General features: G+C 42.3%; 1 protein-coding gene and 1 long non-coding RNA gene across 7 annotated transcripts in view; one reads left to right on the top strand and one right to left on the bottom strand.

The window, feature by feature from the left end:
* LOC108407401 (uncharacterized) overlaps positions 1–16,815 on the bottom strand; it is a 41,791-nt gene extending 24,976 nt beyond the window's left edge. Inside the window, exon 1 of one of the 3 annotated variants that reach the window (XR_001855742.3) lies at positions 16,647–16,815. This is a non-coding gene — a long non-coding RNA (uncharacterized lncRNA). The remainder of the gene's footprint in view (positions 1–16,646) is intronic. The other 2 variants (XR_005059133.2, XR_012130100.1) reach the window with 2 other exon arrangements.
* Positions 16,816–16,998: 183 nt separating this feature from the next.
* The window catches only part of KHDRBS1 (KH RNA binding domain containing, signal transduction associated 1), a 34,102-nt gene continuing 29,388 nt past the window's right edge, over positions 16,999–21,712 (top strand). For all 4 annotated transcript variants that reach the window (XR_005059131.2, XR_005059132.2, XR_012130099.1 and 1 more), the window contains exon 1: positions 16,999–17,526. Coding sequence is in view for 1 of the 4 variants with exons in the window: in XM_017676736.3 (XP_017532225.1) it covers positions 17,145–17,526 (382 nt within the window). In the remaining 3 variants the exon portion in view is untranslated. The remainder of the gene's footprint in view (positions 17,527–21,712) is intronic.

The raw sequence follows: 21,712 nt of genomic DNA on the forward strand, positions 1-21,712 counted from the left end.
CAGTTGAAGAGCAGCAGCTCCTACCTCTCCACTGCCTCAGCCCTGAGGGACACCAAAATGCTTGAGATCACAACAACCTGGGATAGGTGTGAGCAGGTGGGGGAGCCAATGACTGCAACAGGCCACGGCACCCTGGCTAACCTTTGCAGAAGCAAGGACAGCTTCTCTTCCATCTTTTCTTTCTAGCAGGAGAAGGAGGAGGGAATGAAGACCTAATTGCTTTCACCTTGAGAAAAATCTGCTGCTGACTATGTGCAGAGGGAATCATTCAATTATGCAGCAGGGGGCTCCAAATTATATCAGATCAGAAGGCTGACGTTTTCCCTGAGGCCCTCTGACTAATGACGGAGGGAAAGAGAGGTGCTTGGCCTAGTGCCCCCCTCCTTGCTCTGGTCTACAAGTCACAGTGTCAGCTGAGCCTATTTTCATGCAGAACCCCACAGGGAAATCTCCGTGTCTACCCCCTCCCCACCCAGGATGCTGTCATTTGGTGTCAATATGGTGCCTTTCCCAGGTCTTGCCCAGATCACAGCTAAGGTTATTGGAAGAGAATCAGAGCTCTGTCTCCCAGGCCCCTGACTGTGAGGCAGACACCCCTATCCACCCAGCCAGCCTCCTCCTGCTGAGTTCAGACAGGAAAAGTGATGCTAGCCACTGGAACTACCAGGAAGAACCTCCAATCAGCCACAGTGCCTGATTCTGCCCAACTACTTCTAACAATTAAGGCTATGGACAAACTCTCATGTTTTCTCCATCCCTGATGAAAAGAAAGTGCAAAAGCCACACACTGTCCTCAACCCCAGGAGTAAAGCAAGGAATCTGATTAAAAAGAGAGCACTGTGAATCAATAGAGCAATCTTGAGCGATACTAATGCTATGCATGGAGGCTCAGCATTCAAACCACTGAAAATCACCCAGGAAGTATACGGCACTGGCTTTACACAACTAATGACTTATAAAGCTCTGGAGCACAAGTTGGTCACCTCTTGGGTCCCAGATAGAACGTTCTTTTAAGAAATTCTTGAGAGGCAATAGAAGCCCTCAGCTTCATGCATAGCCTACTTCAACTAGTTACCACAATGTTGCTCATGTAATTGTAGATTAATGACACCAAAATTTAAAAAAAGGATTAATAAAACCTACTTCAAAGGGTGTCATAAAATAAAGTTAATATACAAAGCTATTCAGCACAGTACTTAGTGCCCAGAAAGTGCTCATTAAACGTTCATAGTAAATGTACATATTCATATTAAACATAGATGTTTGCATTATCATTTTGGAGCCATCAGTGCACATTCCAACACAACACTGTGGTGATGTGGAAAACCTGGTTCCAAATCCTCGTTCCATTACTTCCATTATGCAGCCTTGAGAGAGTTAATTAACTGCTTTGAGCTTCAGTCTCCTTCTCTAAGAAGGCACTTATACCAGCGTCTGATACCAGCGTCGTCAACAGGAGGTAGAGTCCAACGTCACCCAAGCCTGAGCACACAGAAGATGCTCAGGAAATACAGGCCTTTTTTCAACAGCCTTCACCTTGGTTGTTTGGTAGTTCTTACTGAGATGAAAGCCTGATCAAAGTGATTTATTTTGGGGCAGTAAAGCCAGTGGTCTCTTTACAGCTGTGATTCCTCTTGCCAGCTCTATACCATTTGACCTGGTGGTCACCTCTGACTTGTTTGAGACTGCCTCCCTCTCCCCCTTGGTTTTCCTGACTTTGATTCCCTGAAATTCCTCCTCCCCTCCCTCCCTCTCTGTCCTTCTTCCCAGGCTCATCACCCTCCTTGGCTTATTCCTCTGTCCTTTGCTTTCCACATTCTACCTGCTCTTCCCCAAGAAAGGCCACAACACATCACCAGAAGTAAGCTCTGTTCTTGCACCTGGCCTCAAAGGTATTGTTATCCTCCTGACCACCCACACATTAAAAACTAGATTATTGTCTGCTTCCTTTCCTTTCTTTCTGAGATCAATCAATTGCCAAGCATCTCTATTTTTTCCTTCAAAATATTTCTCACACCCACCTCCTTCTTTTCTATTTTCCCTCTTGCCACTCTGGACCAATATCAACCCCAGTCTGATCTAGTTTAAATAGCTAATTCCAATCCATCCTGAATATTGCAGCCTACCTAAAAATGTTATTTTAAGGGCACAAGATATTCTCCTTCCACCACCTTCCCATCTCCATTCAATATCCTATTACACCTTTTCCTTCCTACAATAGATTCAAGGGCATTCCAGGTCTTCCATATCTGATTTTTCTATATTTGACTTTCCATCAGGCCCCAATACAGACTTTCCATTCCTTTAATGCCTTATCCATGCCCATTTCTTCTCCTTTCCAACTGTAGCCTCCTCTGCTTGGAAGGCGATTTCCTTTATTTCCTCCTTTATTTAAATTTGATCCATCCTTTAAGGCCTGGCTCAAAACTCAACTCCTTCCTGAAGCCCTCCTTGCCCAGTCCAGTCCACACTCATCACTTCCTCTGAGTTATTTTGATGACGTTGGTGTTGCGGTGACAGACAGGTGCCTGAGGAGCTGATCAACATCTTCTGGCATACCTGTCTATGCCTTCACCTGATGCCTGAGGGAAGAGTTGGTATCTCCTACATCCTCCTGGATGACACAACACAGTATCAGAGTGATTTGGAGTTGGACAGACTGGTGTTCAAATCCTAATCTGTCACTTTCCCACTGGTTGCAAGGCCTTAACAAGTGACATAACCTCTCCAAGTCTCACTCTCCTCATCTGAAAAACAGGGGTCATGTGGGCCTCATAGAGTTGATGTGAAGATTAAATGATAATGTATGCAAATGAATTTGCACAGTGCCGCACCCAGTCTGCATTCACTAGAAGGTAGAGATTATTATAGTTCCTGGCACACTGCAGTCTAAACATGACTTGTGCACTATTCATCTACATGGCCAAACAGTGATTTCCATAGACCGTGGCATTTTACTATAGGTACATCTACTTTCAAAACAGCTTTTTTCCAGCTTTCCATTTTTATAAAGGCTCCAAGACTCAAATATTGGCAGTATACTCAGCTTTTCCTGCTCTTTCACGGGCCAAACCCATTGGCACTTACATGGTCTGTCTCTAACTGTTCTGAGAATGTCTTAACTTCCCATTGGGACTGTAAATGCTTTGAGAGCAGCAACTCTGACTTACACTGCCTCGGCATAGAGCAAGGACTGAATACATATTTGTTTTCTGACAAGATGTCATCAACAAATTAATTTACAGGGGCAGATGTGAAGGAGGTACTACGACACTTTGAAACAAGGATAAGATATTCTGTGATTATGTTTTATCCTTTCCCCTTTCTCTACTCCATGAATTCCTCCTACTCATTCATTAAGGTCTAAACCAATATCCTCTCTGGGGTCTGCCATAAGCATTATTTCTTTTCTTTCCTTCTTTTATACTACATATTTCACTGCATAGAGTTTTTACCAATTTTTTAATTAAAAATTGCAAAATATTAAAATAATATAGAAGATGTAAAGTAATAATGAAATTTTTTTTCTTTTTCCCACTTTTCATTGGGAACAGATTGGTGGGTATCCCTCTAGATTCTTTTCTGTGGCATTTTAAAATTGTGTTTCTCTTAGATTTTGCATGTGCCCAAAATGACCATTTTATGGGCTAGGATGGGAGGGAGATCAAAATGAATCCAAGTTCTGAAATAAATGAGCAAACTTCAAATCTGTTCCATATCCTTTGAAATTCTATTACAGAGCACCTATCACACTGTACAGTTTGTGTATACCTCTGCCTCCAGGCCTGTACACTGGGACAGTAACTGACAATAATTTTGATATTCCTAACACCTAACTTACACATAGTAAGTACTCAATAAATGTTTAGTAAAGAATGACTTAACTTCCATCTCATCCTTCTTAATATGTTTCACAGCTTGATTAATTTTTTAATAATAAACAGATTTACTTTGAGAATTTTGCATCTCACCTTTAAATGACTGATCTATCAGAGTTGCAGCAGGAAACTGAACTAGACTCAGATGATTCAAGAAACTTTCATGAAGAGACTATTCAAGAGTTGTGGGCACTGTTAAGGGAACCAAAAGAGAAGGTTGAGGTAGCCAGAGGCTAGCAACAGCAGGAAGTTATTGCCACACTTGCTTGAGAAGGCAAGGGGAAGGAAATGGAGTTTCCTGAACTCAGTGAGACCCCAAGCAATCGAAGAGGGGCTGCAGGCAGGAGCTGTTGTCTTGGAAGGAAGCAGCCACTACCAGAAAATAAGAAAATTCAGTACAGAGTAAGGGAGAACCCCAAACCCTCTCTATCCTGCATACCGATCTCTTGCTAGTGCCTCTCACTGGCAGTACCCAAGAAAGCAATGAGCCCAGGTAATACGGTACATGGAGCTTAGCTTCCTGGGGCACTGGCAAATAAGTGCAGAGAATGGATGGGAGTAGGCCACATGTGAGGCATGAAGCCCAACCAACTTGGCTACCAACCGCATCATAGCCAAGTGATAGCAGCTCAGTTATGCTTCCATCTGGAACCTAAATTGCAAAGTTAGCCACCACCACCGTTTTTCATGCCAGAAAGTAAAGATGCAGGGGAGAAGGAGAAATGATCAATGCATATAAGATATCCACAGTAGCTACAGATCCTGCCTCAACAGGTGGTCAGGAGGCTAAGCTGATACTGACAGCTGCCTTCTTCCACTATTTATTCTATGTTCCCCTTATTTTCTGCCAGCACATTGACTGGAGAGGATTCTTTGCTTGATGGGATGACCTAAACTTTCATTTCCATAGGATTCATGCTCTTAGTGGCTCTGTCTGTACTGCTTTGCTACAATTTTACATTTATGGGAGTACTAAGAGGTACCCTAGTGAATCCACAGGGAAAAGACAGAGTTCTCCTTGTCCCTGTTGAGAGCAGCAACCTAATTTCCACTTGAAAATCAGGATCAACCCTACTAGCCAATAGTGCAAACCCCTTCTCTGCCACATAAGGAGCCCAAAATGGCCAGTGAGAAGTCTCAGCTTCCAGTTTAATGGAATCAAGTTAATGTCTGTGTTCCCTGGAAGGAAGCATTCCTGGGGAAATAGGACCACCAAATCACTGAATCCAAAGTTGCAGGGACAAAAAGCAAAACTTCTATGGGTAAGTTAGTAAATATACATGTAAGAAAGACCACTCCCACCTCCACCCTGGACTCTTGTATTCTGGCCAGAGAAGGTAGCACCACATACTAGCTGCTTGTTTAAGACATATATAACATCCTTTGACACCACCCCAATTTTGCAGGTTGCCGTCTCCTAGATGGCATTCCCAGAAATCACCCAGCTGTGATTTACTAAGCTTGTTTTTCTGCCATCTGCAATTTGTCTTGATGTGTGATGTCTGAATTGGAAGTTTTTGCTGGTGGATTTATTCTCTCTCTGTGAAAGGAATATTTTGGTTATTTGAGAACACCTTGGATTTTCATCACCAAAACAAATCAAATCATGAATATAAAAAACACTCTTGCTCTGCAATGATCTTTTTAGGTTACACAGGCAGATCCCAAAAGATACTTGGCTTTTGCCATGCTAACTGATGCCCAGTTATATCTCAGCTCTCAATGCCTCACCCCATCTAGTGGAGAACCTGTCCACTATGCCTATGCCAGCCATTTTCATGGAGATGTTTTAGATCTCTGATTAAGGAGACAACCTGGTAATACTGTAGCATTTATAAAGTGTGATATACTCTGTAACACATCAACAAAGTCAAGACGGCCCTGTGTTGAAGTCAAGAAGAAAGATAATGGCCTTTAATGCTTCCCATTTCCTATTTTGATCTGATAACTTAGATTAAACTAAGGAGCAGTTTGGGATGAAAAGAAGCATCTGACTTGTTCAAAACTGTAGAAGAAACAACCTCATTGTAATAATCATTCCCATACATTTAAATAAAATTCTATTTCTTAGAACAAATCTCTACAACTATTTGTAGTCTTAAAAGCTTGGACTCCGAAATTAGGCAACTCTGAGCTCCAAAGCATAATTCACCACTTACATGATTTGGGCAAATTATTTAAACTCTCTGAGCTGCAGTTTCTTCGTTCCTCTGTAAAGTGGATCTAACTATAGTCCTTTTTCCTAGACGTAAAGGTTTACATGGAGTCTGGCATATACTAAGCCCTTCTAAAAAAGGTTAGTAATTGTGATCTGTGGCAGTTACTATGTACTAGGCAATACATAATGGGTATATGTATTATAGGTGTTGGGCTCTAAGGTAAATGAAAGATTTCAGAAGTCTCTGTTTATAAGAGGGAAATTTACCAAGAGGAACTGACTCCAACTTGAGTTTCCTTTAGACTGTTTTTTTTTTAAGTTGGAACCTTCTTCCCTCCCTTCCTCCTGCCAACTCCCCTCAAAAAAAATATTTGATAAACTTTAAGCAAGCAAGCAAGCACAGTTGCTTAACAAGAGCATTATCATAGCAATTTACTACTCTAGGAGTTTGAAAATAAATTATTTAGGTCAACTTATTGGTACAAACAAATTGTTTTATGGTTTATAAATGTTTTTTTGTAGCCATTGTATTGATACCATTGTATAATCACTGAATTCAGTATAATTGTGCTCAATTTTATAGAACTAAAGGCCAGAACTTAACATTTATATAATTTTAGGAATTTATGGTTATGTCTTGGTCTTTAAAATCCCTAAATCAGTCATACCTATTGATTAAAATGCGTGCTCTTGAGTCAGATTACCTAGGTTCAAATCCTTGGTAACCCTGAGCAAGTGATTTAAACTTCCTTGTGCTTTTATTTTTTCAACTATAACAGGAATAACAGTACCAGCCTCATAGGACCCCTGTGAGAATTAAATATACTGAACACAGGTAGATGCTGGTTCTTACTATTTTTTCTGTGATTTCAAGTTCCTAGTAAGGAATGCATTGTAGAGAGAAATAGGAACAGCCTGTCCTATCAAAAAAGGTATTTGAAAGTCTTAAGTGCCTTAATGAGTTTGAATCAGGAAAAAATCTGATCGACAGACAATGAACCACTATCCCAAAAGATGCAGATCAACTGTGCCAATAAGGAATCCATTTCATGTACAACTAGAGGTTCGGTACAAACAATGAGTCAGCTGACTGGAGCACAGAATCAACTGACTGATCCCATCCTTTGATAAACTGGATTATTCAAAAATCCATACCCCCCCCCACTATTCTGAGAGAAATCTTCTGCATACGTGGATGTTTTATTGCCCTTGTCTAGCTTGGATTAACACATAGTCTACAGGCACACACCTGATCATCTACATTTGCTCTCTTACAACACTAAACTGTGTTTTCTACCTTTATCTTGTATCTACCTACCACTTCAGCATTTTATTAAAAATAATAATAATAAAGAGAGAAATGTGGTATCCACATATAAATCAAGTATAAAAATCAAATGAATATTCATATTTGAACTGTTTATAGTTCATAATGCATGATCAAAACCAAAAGCTTCTGTGATGACTGCCCTTGTAATGTTCACCATGTAACTTATTCACTATGTAAGAATTTGTTCTCCATGTAAGAACTTGTTCGTTATGCTTCAGAAGATTGGAGACTGACGAGAATTAGGCTTGAGATGGATTAATGATTGTGCATTGAGCATTGACCCCCCCTATACAGAATTTTATTGTGGTTAACAACCATTTGATCAATAAATATGAGAGATGCCCTCACAAAAAAAAAAAAAAGTATACACTTCCAATTGTAAAATAAGTAAGTAACCAGGATGTAATGTATAGGATAAGGAATATAGTCAAAATATTTTAACACCCTGGTATGGTGATAGCTGGTACCTAGAATTATCATGTATATAAATGTTGAATCACTGTGTTGTACACCTGAAACTAATGTAATACTGTGTGTCAACTACCCTTCAATAAAAAATACTTATCTAAAAAAAAATCCATAAAAAAGCTTAAAGCAGGCCTCAAGTCATTTTACCACACTGTAACCCTCAGCTATGGCCTCATTGATGGTATATTCTAAGTAGTCTCAGGTAGTTTCCTGGGTAGGTCTTTTCCATTCCTGAGTGTTCCTCCTCTGATCCTTTTCATCTAGTTAGGGGAGAACAGTGGTGTTCAACTGGCAAGCTTTATGATTTTTCAACATGGAGTATAATATCAGGTTCAAAGCTACAGCTCAACAGATTATTATTAAGACTAATTCGAGGAGATTAGGGAGAGAGGCAGCTGACAGTTGGGAAAGCCCCTGAATCATGTCATTCTGCTGCTGAAAAACCCTTGAATGCCTTTCCTCTGCAAAATCAAAAGGTTATGAAAAAACAAAACCAAAAAAACCTTGTAATTGTAGATTAATGATACCAAAATTAAAAGATTAAAAAAAAAATTTAAGACTGATTTCCTTTTTATAGCATTTATACCTCTAAGATCCAGGCATACAGAATTCCTTGTGGGTCTTCAAGCTCACCAAGTTCTCTCTCCCCCTCTAAATCTGCTTGTTGTCCCAGGATGCCCTTCTCCAGCCCTTCACCTGGCTAATTCTTGAGGTCCTTCAAGTTCTACTTAGATGACACCTCCTCCAGGAAGCATTCCTTATTCCCGCAGACTGGTAACTCTCCTCTGTACTCTCATAGCACCTGGACTTACCTCTCCTTTAGCAGATATCACACTCACATGCAATTACCAGTTTGCATAGGGGGACTTGTCTGTGTCATCAACAGCCTGAGAACAGGAACCCACATCTTATTCACCATTACATCCCCAGCCTCTAGCACAGTTCCTGGCACACAGCAAACGTTCAAGAAATGTTTTTTGAGTATTTACTGTATAACCTCCTAATTGGTCTTTCTGCTTCTGTTCTTACCCAATTTCTCCACAATAGCTACAAAAATATTGTCATAGCCCACATGGCCTTACAGGCTTCTGATCTTACCTACTTTACCCATCTTACCTCTATAGTTACCCCTTGTGTTCACTTTTTTCTCCAGTCTATGGCTTTTCTTCTGTTCCTAAAATTCACTCATCCAGTTCCTGCTTCAGGACCCCTGCACTTGCTCCATTTTTCCAGAGTGCTCCTCCTCCAGCACTTGCCATAACTGGCTTCTTCCCCCACATCATGACCCCCTCAGAGGGACCTCCCTGGATTATTCCACCTAAATATCCAACCTCATCCCTTCTCAGTCACTCTATAACATTATCATGTTTTATTGTCTTTCTAAAAAGTATTTCAACCCTAACAGTTTAGTTGGTGGTCATCTGTCTCCCCTTTTTTCAGAAAGTTGCATAAAAGCAAGGACCCTGTCTATCTTGTTCACTACTTACCTCAACACCCAGAACAATGCTTGGAGTCTATTAGGTAGGTATTTAATAAATATTTATTGATGGATGAATGTGTGGATGCATGAATGAAACACGGGCTATCTTTCAAGTAGTTGTTTTGGATGGGTGTGTCTACCTTTGTTCTGATGGTGCCATCATTGCTCAAGTGATCTCATCCTTCAGAACTGACTTCAGGAACATTTTAAAAGTTACACAAGAAAATCAGATTCACAACTCAGTGGTCACACCTAATTATTTTTCTTTTTTTTATTAAGGTATCATTGATATATACTCTTATGAAGGTTTCACAAGAAAAACAATGTGGTTATTACATTCACCCTTATTATCGAGTCCCCTCCATACCCCATTGCAGTCACTGTCCATCAGTGTAGTAAGATGCCACAGAGTCCCTATTTGTGTTCTCTGAGCTACACTGTCTTCCCCGTGACCCTACACACACCATGTATACCAATCATGATACCCCACAATCCCCTTCCTCCCTCCCTCCCCATCCATCCGTCCTCCCCCACCCCTCCCCTTTGGTAACCACTAGTCTCTTCTTGGAGTCTGTGAGTCTGCTGCTGTGTGGTTCCTTCAGTTTTGCTTCATTGCTTCACTCCACAAATGAGGGAAATCATTTGGTATTTGTCTTTCTCAGCCTGCTTATTTCACTGAGCATAATACCCTCTAGCTCCATCCATGTTGTTACAAATGGTAGGATTTGTTTTCTTCTTATGGCTGAATAATATTCCATTGTGCATATGTACCACCTGTTTATCTACTAATGGACACTTAGGTTGCTTCCATATCTTGGCTATTGTAAATAGTCACACCTAATTTTTTACTCAAAATCTTTCTCCCCAACATGATTTCTACCTTATTTGCTAACTTTGGCTCTGAATTATTTGTTTCCCAAAATTAAATTCACCCTCAAAATTAAAAATTTGCCACCTTTGAAAATAGTCTGAAGAATGGCCTTTAGGCTCTGAAGACAATTTGAAAAGAAGAATTTAAAAACCTCTCATTTCAACGTGTAAGTTCTAGAGTGTTTTTTGGATTTAAAATGATCTGGTTGGTTTATCATTTTAATTATTTTTGAAGTAGTTCCATTTTAAAGACTCCAATTTCTAGAAAAAAAAACTCAATGGTATTTAGATTTAAAGACAACTTAGGATCTAAACAATTTGCTTCTTTCTTTTCTACAAAAATCACTCCAACCCAATACCTCGCTATTTCTCAAACATCTCACACATTCCCACCATTCTCCTGTTCTTTCTTCTGACTAGAATGGATCTTCTAACCTCCAACCTTAGCTCTTAACAAAATTTTATTCTTCCTTCCAGGCCCAGTTCAAATGTTTGCCTTCCAGAACTCCCATCCCATGTAAACCTCCTTTAGAACTCATTCTATCATCCTCTGATCTCCCAAACTCCCTAGGTATGAACTCTGTGAGGGCAAAAGCTCATACCTTCTTCATGACTATATCCCTAGCACCTAGCACAGTGTCTGGCACATGATAGGTGCTCAAAATATATGTGCTAAGTGAATGAATTCTTTTCTATTCTATTTTCTAGCACATTTGGTTACTTAGATGTCTTCCTTCCCCACAAGGCTCTCGATTTCCTCCATAGAAAGGACATGGACTTATTCATCTTTTATCTCTCTGAGATGTGGAGGGAACAATGGCATGCTCAGAAGGCAGCATTTATCTTGCTAAAATTCCGAAGTTTCCATTCATTTACTCTTAGATCAGCCAGGATGCAGCAGATCTCCTGTTTTCATCTTCTCTTCAACACAGACAAAGCTTCTGAGGGTGGAAAAGAGGCCGTAGGTTCCGAAACGTATTCCCCTGCCCGACCCAACCCTGAGCCAGACTGACCAAGTCCATATGTAATGTCCCTTGGTGCTAGGTGTCTCCAACTTGAATGTGAACTCCCTTCTCTACCTGGGTTCCACAAGCTGCCCTTGCCCTTCTTCCTCCCCTTCATCTCTTCTCCCATTCCACCACCAGAGTGATCCCTCTGGAACTGGGACATCGACTCAAAGGCTTAAAAAGTCAGGCTGGTAGCAAAAACGCCTGGGGAGTTAGAGGCAGTGCCCTCTAAAGGCAGAAGCTAATAATTATTGCTTGGAGGAATATGAACCCAGAGTTCCTAGATCATCTGATGTTTCAAGAAAAACTAGAGAGCCAGAATTTTTTTTTAATGTGAAATTTCCACATGTTTAAGTACTGGAAAGTATTTCAATTGTTTTTAATTAGGCAAGACAATTAAAACATACGCACATGTGAGCCACTGATTTCCTTCTCTACTCTAGACCTCTGACCACGTCACCTCACTGCTCCCCATAAGTATTCCATTTCTTACTTGAGCGTCAAGACACAGACTTCCTTCTGAGCCTCTTCTGCCATTTTCCATGCATTCCCCTCATCTAGGTCATCACATGACTTGCCATTCCAAGGACCATGCCAAATTTTATAATATTTTAATGTCTCTGCATGTGCTGTTCCCATTGCTATTCATTGAACCAACAAATGTTTATCATAATCAGCCAATCCAGCTTGGCATTGTGCTGGGTGCTGGGGACCTAACCTTAAACACCACAAATAAAGTTTCTGCCCTCATGGGGTTTACATTCAAGTGGCAGAGGTAGATGTTACTCAAATAATCACACAAAGAAGTAAATTTAAAATGAGGCAGGTGTTAGGAATGAGCCATGACAGCATGTAACAAGAGCTAAGCTGACCTGCCCTGTGCATCTGGGAAGACTTCCCTGAAGAAGTGACATTTTCATGTATCTGAACAATGTGTAGGAATTAACAGTATCTAAGAAAGCAGGGTGCAAGAAGGGGCCGGATTGGGAGGAGGGGAACAGTGACTGGAGTTTTAGGCTAAGGAACCAGAAAGTATGCAGTCTCAGTGAGGCAGAAGTCTGGCTTGTCAGAAGAACCGAAAAAGGTCAGGCTTGCCAAGCACAGGAATTGGGGAAAAGAATGGCATGAACTGAGGCAATAAGGCCAGATGGGGCTAGCCATATGGACAGGGAAAGGTAAGAGACATGGTAAGAGTTCTGGTCTTTATCCTAAGGGCAGCGGAAGCCTCTGATAAGGTATAACAAGGTGTGTGTATGTGCATTTGTGTGTGTGTGTGTGTGTGTAAAAGAGAGGCAGACAGACAGACATCTTTGGAAACATTACACTAGCTTCTGAAGTGAGAATGGAGAAAGGCAGCAGGAGCAGGAGCAGAAGTGGGAGACCAGTCAAGGTGGCAGAAGTTCAGGTGAGACGTTATGGTACCTCAGATGGAGGCAGAAATAGTCGAGCTAGAGAAATATGAATAGGATTTGCAATGTTTACGAAGTGAACAATAACAGGACTCAGGCATGGATTGTATGGGGGGTTGGGGGGAATAAAGTGGTGAGGAGAGAAGTAAAGGATGACTCCTAAATTTCTGACTGTGCAGAGAGTTGGAGGTGCTGTTCCCTAAGGCAGGGGACCCTGGAAGAGCAGGTCCATGGTGAAGGAAATGGGGAGAATGGGAGTTGATATATTTTGCAGATATTTACGTGGTCAACATACATATACAAAATGCCTGCTCTGTTCTAGCTTCTGTCTGTCTATACAAAGACAGAAATGATTCCTGCCCACAAACCATTCACATTCTGGTTAGGTAGACGGGCAGAAAAAAGATTACTATAATCCAAATAACACAGTGGACTCAAGCAAAGCCACTAGAACACTAATCATTTCAAGTTCCTGTTGTTGCCCCCTGCAAAGTCCTCTTCAAGTGTTTCTGGGACACTTCCAGGGACTTTTCACATGTGACTAGGGCCAAGTCACTGGCCACACTGGTCCTGCTTCAAATTCCCTCCAACCCTGCCCACTGCCCCTACCAAAGGTGCCTTCTGCGGGAATGCTAAGAGCACCCCTAGTACTAGAGCAAGGCAAGTTAAGAGCATGGCCCTGAATGTGAATGCCTCCTTAAGTTCTGCTGGCCCTGAGGCTCTCCAGGCGCTGGAGCAGCCTGGTCCTGAAAGAATAGCTTCTCCCAAGCCCCAAGCTACATTAAATCATCTGGGCCCTGAAGCAGCACTGCTAGTGGCTGCAGTTTGAGTTCTGTTGGGGACATGTTGAGTTCTGTTGAGGAGTCTCTGAGACATCCAAATGGGGATGCAATAGGGATGCAGTTTGGCTATCTGGATTTGGAACTCAGAAGTCTGGGCCAGAGATTTAAATTTCAGAGCCATGAACATGGCAGAGCATGCACAGGCATGGGACCAAGCTCTGCTGAACTCCCGACATTAAAATGCCCTGCCCCCACTCCACCTGGCAACTTCCCAAAGATCCCACTTCCCTAATTCATGTCCGCAGTTGGTCAGTCACTCCTTCCTGTGCCTTCCTAGAGCTCTTTGTACAGTCCTCTAATATAACACTTTTCACACTACCCACTAACTCTTGGTTTACATATTTGTCTCCTTCACTCAAAAGTGAGCTCTTTGAGGAGCTCTTGGCTCTTCTTCAATGTTGAATCTCATGCCATTTTCATCTACCACATTAGTAAAGACTAAAAATATGGGAAGATGTTACCCAGAATTGATTGAGAAGGTGGAAGAAGAGGATGCTACCTACCCTGCTCCTTGGCGTAGTTTTTTTGTGCCATTTCAGTAATTATTCTGTCAAAATATCGATGCTAATAAACAAACTATATTCTGTACAGTGATGTTCACTGCATTATGGTGTGCAATGCTGAAAAGCTGTCATCAACCTTACTTCTATCAGAAGGGAGCTGGTTAAAAAGTACTCAATGAAACAACAAGCAACCATGAAAAATGAAGTAGATTTACGTATACTGACAAGGAAATGTGACCAGAATATTTCATTTTTTAAAAGTCAAAAACTGTTCATATAGAATGTTGCAGATTGCATTTAAGACAAAGATAGACTTGCATGTAAATGTATTAAAACATCTGGAAAGCTGCACAAGCAACCATGGAATAGTGGCCATCTTGGGAGGGGGCAGTCAAATGAATGGGCAAGGTTTGGGGGAAATTTTACTTTTTAATTTATGCCTATCTTATGGTTGTATATTTCTTAAAAGTAGAATAATTTTTGAATTAAAATTTTTGAGTATTTTTGAAATAAAAACGTCTTAGAGGAAATTTTTAAATGCTAAATCTTGGGCTCCCGATCTTCTCCACCTTCCACATATTTGGCATTAAGTGGGTATTTAAGATTGAAAGGACGAACAACACTCTTGGAGGAGAAACTCTCAGGTCCAGGGCACGAGCCCTTCTCTCCTGGGACCTAGCTGCAAAGTAGGGGCGTTAGACAAGGCCTTCTGAGATCATAGAGGTTAGGTAACTACAGGCCAACTTGACTCTTTCAGTCTATCTGTTAGGGACTCACATGAAAATGAAAGTCTATAATAAAGTACTCAAGAATGTGTGTAATAACAATAACAATGGCTACTATTGGTTTTCGAGCACCTACTAATTGCAAGCCTCCAGGCTAAGTGCTTTACAGGCACTATCTCTTTTAATTCTAACAGCCCTGAGGTAGTAGGTATTGTTATGACCCGTGTTTTAGCGAGAGGAGGAAGCAGAGGGTGCATAAAGTAGCAGGTGAGAGAAAGAGCTAGCATGCTGACCTAACTTCATTTGAATCTCTATGCTCTCAATTGCTCTGGCTTCCTACACCATAGTAACCGGGTTATGGGAGGAAATATGGTACAAGAAAGTCTTTTTGGAACCTTCCCCCTCCAAAACAAAATCTAGCTATAGACAGTGAAAACAAGACAAGACTAGAGAGCAGGCCCTTCAGATCCACGGCCAACATGGAGTACCCAAAACTACTAGGCACTAAATGACATAAAAATAATGATTATTTCTGCTTATGGGCCCTACTGTCAGGTGGTTTGTGCTGCTATTGATGTTCACAATTCTGAAGATAGATGTCATTACCTCCATTTTATAGAGGAGGAAACCATGGCTCAGTTGTGCTTTTCCTAATGACACACACGATAAGGCATTGCTGGGTTTGAATTTGCCTCATTCTGAAGTCAGTCTTTCCTCAAGGCCATACTTTAATACCTTCAGGTCAACCTGGGGCAGCATACCATGGTCAATGCAAGATGAATTCCAGACCTCTAGGCTTTCATGACAGTAATTACCCTTGCTAATCCCAGGCAAGCTCCCAGACCCACCACTGCAACAGAAGGCTGCTGCATTGCTTACTTGGTAATTACACAGGAGCCTCACAACCCATTGCCTCAGCGATTACCTTGTGTGTGTCCCACCAGGAAGAAGAGCTCAAACTTCCCTTCAAATCCCGCCCCCCTCAGAGGAAGTAAGTAAAGGTTTGGCAGCCATCTGGAAAGACTGTTGATTCTAGTCTAGAAACCTATAGATTTCACTACGAAGCTCCTCCTCAGACCCTTCTTCATCAAAGTTTTATTAGCCTCAACTCAAAGGCAAGGTACCTCCATCTGGACATCTCATTACAGAGCAAGGACACTTCAGCCATTTGTAACACCACCACCCAAGCAGGATTTTCAAGGACAGCAGCAGAAATGAGTCGCAAGGGAGATATAAATCTTCCTTGCACCCTTTCCCATCTTCCATGCACTTGCTCTCTCAACCCACCTATTTCTTTACAGTCCGTAACTGTGTTACTCCCATTCCTTAAGTGCATCTCTTGACACTCTCATCTCTGCTCATTTATTCACTCTTCCCTTTGCCTGGAACTCATTCTCCCCTGGTTGAAATCTATATCTTCTGCTTTGAACTCCAATCATATTTAATATTCACTTATCTTTTGGCACTTGTCACATTACATTCTTCATTACAGTTCTTCAAAATCATTCTTTTTTTCCCTCCTACTTGACTATAAACTACCTATGTGACTTCAATGTAAATTACTGCACCAGATACTGGTGACATATGTATGCTATATATGTGATAATTTACGGAGATATTTGTGTTTTGTTCTCATTTATGTGGGTAATTTCTCTCCTCCACCCCCAAGAAGATAGCCAGGCCTTAATGTTCCTTAGTTGAAGTCCTCTAAGTTTCAGATTCAAAAATCAACAGTTTCCAGTCACCCATAAGATAATTTTCAGAAATGCTTCTGAAAGCATGGACTTATTAGGGGTTCGATCCTGAAGGAAAAGGGATGGTAGTAAGAGCTTTGAATGGGGGAAGCAAAAATCTGAGGGAAGGAAAGGCTAAAGGCACCAGGTTTTTTAGTTTATGACATAATAGAGACCTACGCTAATTTGCATATAGCACCCCCAGGATGAGGACAATGCTGTGGGAGACTGTCCAGTATTTACCTTGAGAGAAGGGCCCTGCACGTAACAGGTCTCCGGCCCCACACTCCGCGAGCTCGCGCCTAAGACAAAGACATTCCACAGCTCCCGCCCCCTCCGAACTCCGCCAGAAGGGGGAGGAGACACGTGTCCCGCTAGAGCAGAGTCACGTGGAAAAGAAAACGAACGGAGCCCGCGGCCACCCGCGCAAGCGCACAAAGCTCTGGCCTGGCGGGCTCGGAGGGAAACCGAGAGCGAGGAGGCGACCTGTCCGGGGTTCCGCGGTGGTGCGCAAGCGCCGTCGTACGTCTGGCGACTTTGTTCTCCGCGGAGAGACCCAAGGGCGGTGCCGGTGGCTGGCTGCGCACGCGCGCCGCTTCATTTCCGGTGCTCTCTCTCGCTGGGTCGCTCGGGTCGGCTTCGGTCGCCGTCGCTCCCGCTCTCCCACCCCCGCCAACGGCCGCTCGGGCCTCTGCCGCTGCCGCGTCGCTTCCTCGATCTCTCGATCGCACATCCTCCCCAATGCAGCGCCGGGACGACCCCGCCGCGCGTATGAGCCGGTCCTCGGGCCGCAGCGGCTCCATGGACCCCGCAGGTGCCCACCCCTCAGTGCGTCAGGCGCCTTCTCGGCAGCCGCCGCTCTCTCACCGGTCCCGGGGAGGCGGAGGGGGCCCCCGGGGGGGCGCCCGGGCCTCTCCCGCCACGCAGCCGCCACCTCTGCTGCCGCCCTCGGCCACGGGTCCCGACGCGACAGTGGGCGGTCCAGCGCCGACCCCATTGCTGCCTCCCTCTGCCACTGCCTCGGTAAAGATGGAGCCGGAGAACAAGTACCTGCCCGAACTCATGGCCGAGAAGGATTCTCTCGACCCGTCCTTCACTCACGCCATGCAGTTGCTGACGGCAGGTAAGCGGACCTCCTAGGTCCCTCTGGGTCCCCCAGTCTCCCGGGGACATGGATGACAGCGGCTTTGTTCCTCTTGCTTCCCGCCCCGGGGACCGAGGCATTAATGAACTCCCCTTCTCTCCCCCTCATCTTAAGGAGTCTGGATTCCACATTCCCATTCCGGCCCAGGGTGCTAGGGAGAGTTTTTAGGCTGCAATGGAGGCCGGTAGGGGACTTGGCGATCTCTTAGTGCAAAGATCTTGATGGATAGTCCTGCGCTCCCCGCCTTCTTGCCGACCCTTTCCCCTCCCACCTCTTGCAGCTGCCGGGCTCTCCCAGTGCTCAGATTCTTCCAGAAGTGAACCTTTATCTCCCCTTTAACCTTAAGCCCCAAAGGGAAGGCTTTTTTGATGGCGGGTGGTGGTGGGCGCCTTCACTGAGAGTGTAGAGGGTGAAGACAGCCTGAGCGGGGAGGAACCGTGGGAGGGAAGGTCGAGGTGAGGTGGGTTGAGGTTGGAGTGCCCTGCCCAACGCGCCGCGGTCTCTGGGGTCGGGTCGAACTTAGCGGTAACTGGAGCTTAAGTTGCTCGGAGAAGTTGCTGTGGGAATCCGAGCTTGGGGTTTTCCGGACAAGATTTTCAATTTCGGCGGATAAAATGATAATTGCTACATAACCGGAAGGTTGGACACCTTTATATTACAGCGTGTGTTCACCATCATTCAAGAAAGGGGATGGGAGGAACTTCAGTGAACTGGGTTAGAGGTAGGTAAAGGTGTTTGAGTGACATTATCCAAAGAGATGGACAAAAATCGAGAGAAGTTGCATGATACTTGTACTTGAAAGGCTGAGTCTTGTTTTGTTTTGTTTTGTTTGCTCCAGTAGTAAGATGGATTAGCAGTAGTAGTCTTTGTTCTCTATACTAGCGCTCCTTCCCTGCTCTCGACTGACCAATCACCTAGTCGCAGTGATTTTTCCATGCCATCTGTTTTGCCCTTTCTTCTAGTTAGAACGTTGTTATAATAAGCATTTCTTCTGATAATTAAGTTTTGTTAAGGAAGTAAAAACTCATAGCCTTCAGCACTGAATGAGTAGTTGTACTCTTTGGCAAGGTTGATACAATGGACAGATGGTTAGGAAAATTTCCCTCCCTTTGTTCTGTATCTCCCAACATTGGTAAGGGGTCTTTACTTTTAAACACAATAAACAAAGCAGTCTGTGGTCAAGAATAAAAACATTTAGATAAACTGCTTACATTTTCAACTCAGTGCTTTATTGTTCTGTAACAGATTGTTTGAAACATTACTGTTCATTTCTTCTGGCAAGCTTTTTGAAGGCAAGGAATGCTTCTTATCTTTATATATTTCATATTTTGTCTTGCAAATAGCAAACGCCAGGTGTTTGAGTCTGAAAGCAAGTACATGCAGATGTAGGAATGTCAGACTAAATGGTAAAGGTTGACTTGTTAGTCTTATTTCTATTTCCTAAAATCTTTCATCAGTCCAGGTTAGATGTATAGGAATAAACTTTAGAACCTTAAGGTGTTGGCTTGGGTTTCAAATTCTGATGCTTAGCTAGTGAGCTACTCTTGAGAAACTTTCTGAACCTCAGTTACCTCATCTGTAAAGTGGGATGGTGAGGGTTTTTTTTGGTATCATTAATCTACAATTACATGAGCAACATTATGGTTATGAGACTCGCTCCATGTGTAAAAGCCCTAGCACAGTTTGTTTCCACCTATAATCAGCAGATAACTTGTCACCACAGTTTTCTCCTAGTTGTGCTAGGTACTGCAAAAGGTATGTAAATGGAAGATATTTTTTGCCTTTCTGACAACACCAAATGCCCAGCATGGTGTTCCTCTTTTAAGTAAAAGATGGTTTCTTAGGGTAACCATCAGAAACTATTGATCCTTTAAAGTTGCTTACATCTTTACGCTTCTTTCACTGCTTAAATTCTGTTACAAGAGAGTGCTCTGTAATTTTTTAACTTGGGCTTTTTTAATGTCTTTTAAACAAACTGCACTTCTAATTGGAGAAATGGGATTGAAGTAATGCTAGTTCATTGAGAGAACAGACTTGGTATGTATGGATACTTAGCATGGATAGGTCTTAATATATGTTGGACCAGGCTTTCAAGGTATTTTTGAACGATCTGGAAAAGGGTTTTGTGGTAAAGCCAATTCTAAGAAAACAGAATAATAGTATTTAAGCTCTGATGAGGATACATGTAAGAAAAATAGAACTAACACTGGGCTGATAAGTCTGAGCACTTTACATCAAATATTTAGTTTCACAATGATACTCATCACTTCGTGCCACTTTTTTTTGTTTGTTTCCATAGCAATTTTTTTTTTGGTATCATTAATCTACAGTTAGTTACATGAGCAACATTATGGTTACTAGACTCCCCTCATCATTGTGCCCACCACATACTTCATTACAGTCACTGTCCATCAGCGTAGTAAGATGATATAGAATCACTACTTGTCTTCTCTGTGTTGTACAGCCCTCCCCATGCTCCCCATCCTACATTATGTCTGCTAATCGTAATGCCCCTTTTTCCCCCTTGTCCCTCCCTTCCCACCCATCCTCCCCAGTCCCTTTCCCTTTGGTAACTGCTAGTCCATTCTTGGGTTCTGTGAGTCTGCTGCTGTTTTGTTCCTTCAGGGTTTTTTTTGTTTTTATACTCCACATATGAGTGAAATCATTTGACACTTGTGTTTTTCTGCTTGCCTTATTTTACTGAGCATAATACCCTCTAGCTCCATCCATATTGTCACAAATGGTAGGATTTGTTTTCTTCTTATGGTTGAATGGTATCCCATTGTGTATATGTACCACATCTTCTTTATCCATTCATCTATCATAGACACTTTGGTTGCTTCCATTTCTTGGCTATTGTAAAGAGTGCTGCAATAAACATAGGGGTGCATATGTCTTTTTGAAACTGGGCTGCTGCATTCTTGAAATTCCTGGGTCAAATGGTATTTCTATTTTGAGTTTTTTTAGGAACCTCCATACTGCTTTCCACAATGGTTGAACTAATTTACATTCCCACCAGCAGTATAGGAGGGTTCCCCTTTCTCCACATCCTCACCAACATTTGTTGTTTGTCTTTTGGATGGTGGCCATCCTAACTGGTATGAAGTAATATCTCTTTATGGTTTTAGTTTACATTTCTCTGATGTAGAGCATCTTTTCATGTTCCTGTTTGCCACTTCTTACCACTTTTTGCAGATGAGGAAATCAAGGCACATAGAGATTAATAAATTTGCCTGAAGTAATGAAATTAGCAAGCAGCATAACTTGGATTTGAAATCAAGTCTGGGTCTGGATCCTCATTCCTAACCCTCTCCAGCCCCCACTCTAGTACCTGCAATAAATTATACTTTAAAAAATAATATGGTACTAATTGGACAAAATACTAAAATCTATTTGAACACAAAGTGCTAGCTAACAGGGCAGTGAAGATGACAAAGCCAAGATACAGAAGGAGGAGGAAACCCAGAAAACAGCCTAGCACTTGGGACTGTGACTCCTCTGGGCACCAAAGAGGTGATGCAAGACCCAAACCTCTCTTCCTTCACCAGCCACATACCTCTCCCTTTCCCTTTCCCAGCTTTATTTTGCCCTTACCAGCATCAGGGCACCATATATTGTAGTTATATTTGTTGACCACACCTTCTTCACCCCTCCTCTTTCACAGCTAGAAGTCAGCTTCATCAGGATAGGGATCTTTTGTCTGCTTTGTTCACCACTGTATTTCCTGTTACTGAAGAGTGCCTCACCGAGTGGCCTCTCACTAAATATTTCATGTATGAATATTCATCTTCACTGCATGATGGAAAAATATCAACACAATTCTGAGAGATTTAGATTTTGAATATAGACTAATATATTAGCCAAACTGATTTTCAACTATGATGACAACTTATATTTGCAGACATGCAAGTGTACCCATGTTTGTTTTCTGAAACAAAAACAATTGATCTCTTTGTGTTACATATTTATATAATAAACATAAAATGCTTTTATGTGTATTAGGTGTCCTTTTTCTGCTTTGTACAATTAGGAAAATAGAAGTTTGTATAAATGACTCAGGAATAAGTAAACATTTTGAATACATTAACAATCCCCGGAGTATCTTGAAAGGATACTCAGAAATGCATTTTCCAAAAGCACTTAGTGAACATTTACAAAGTCTGTT

The sequence above is a fragment of the Manis javanica genome, chromosome 4 (genome assembly GCF_040802235.1).
Source record: "Manis javanica isolate MJ-LG chromosome 4, MJ_LKY, whole genome shotgun sequence".
Classification (NCBI taxonomy): Eukaryota; Metazoa; Chordata; class Mammalia; order Pholidota; family Manidae; genus Manis; species Manis javanica.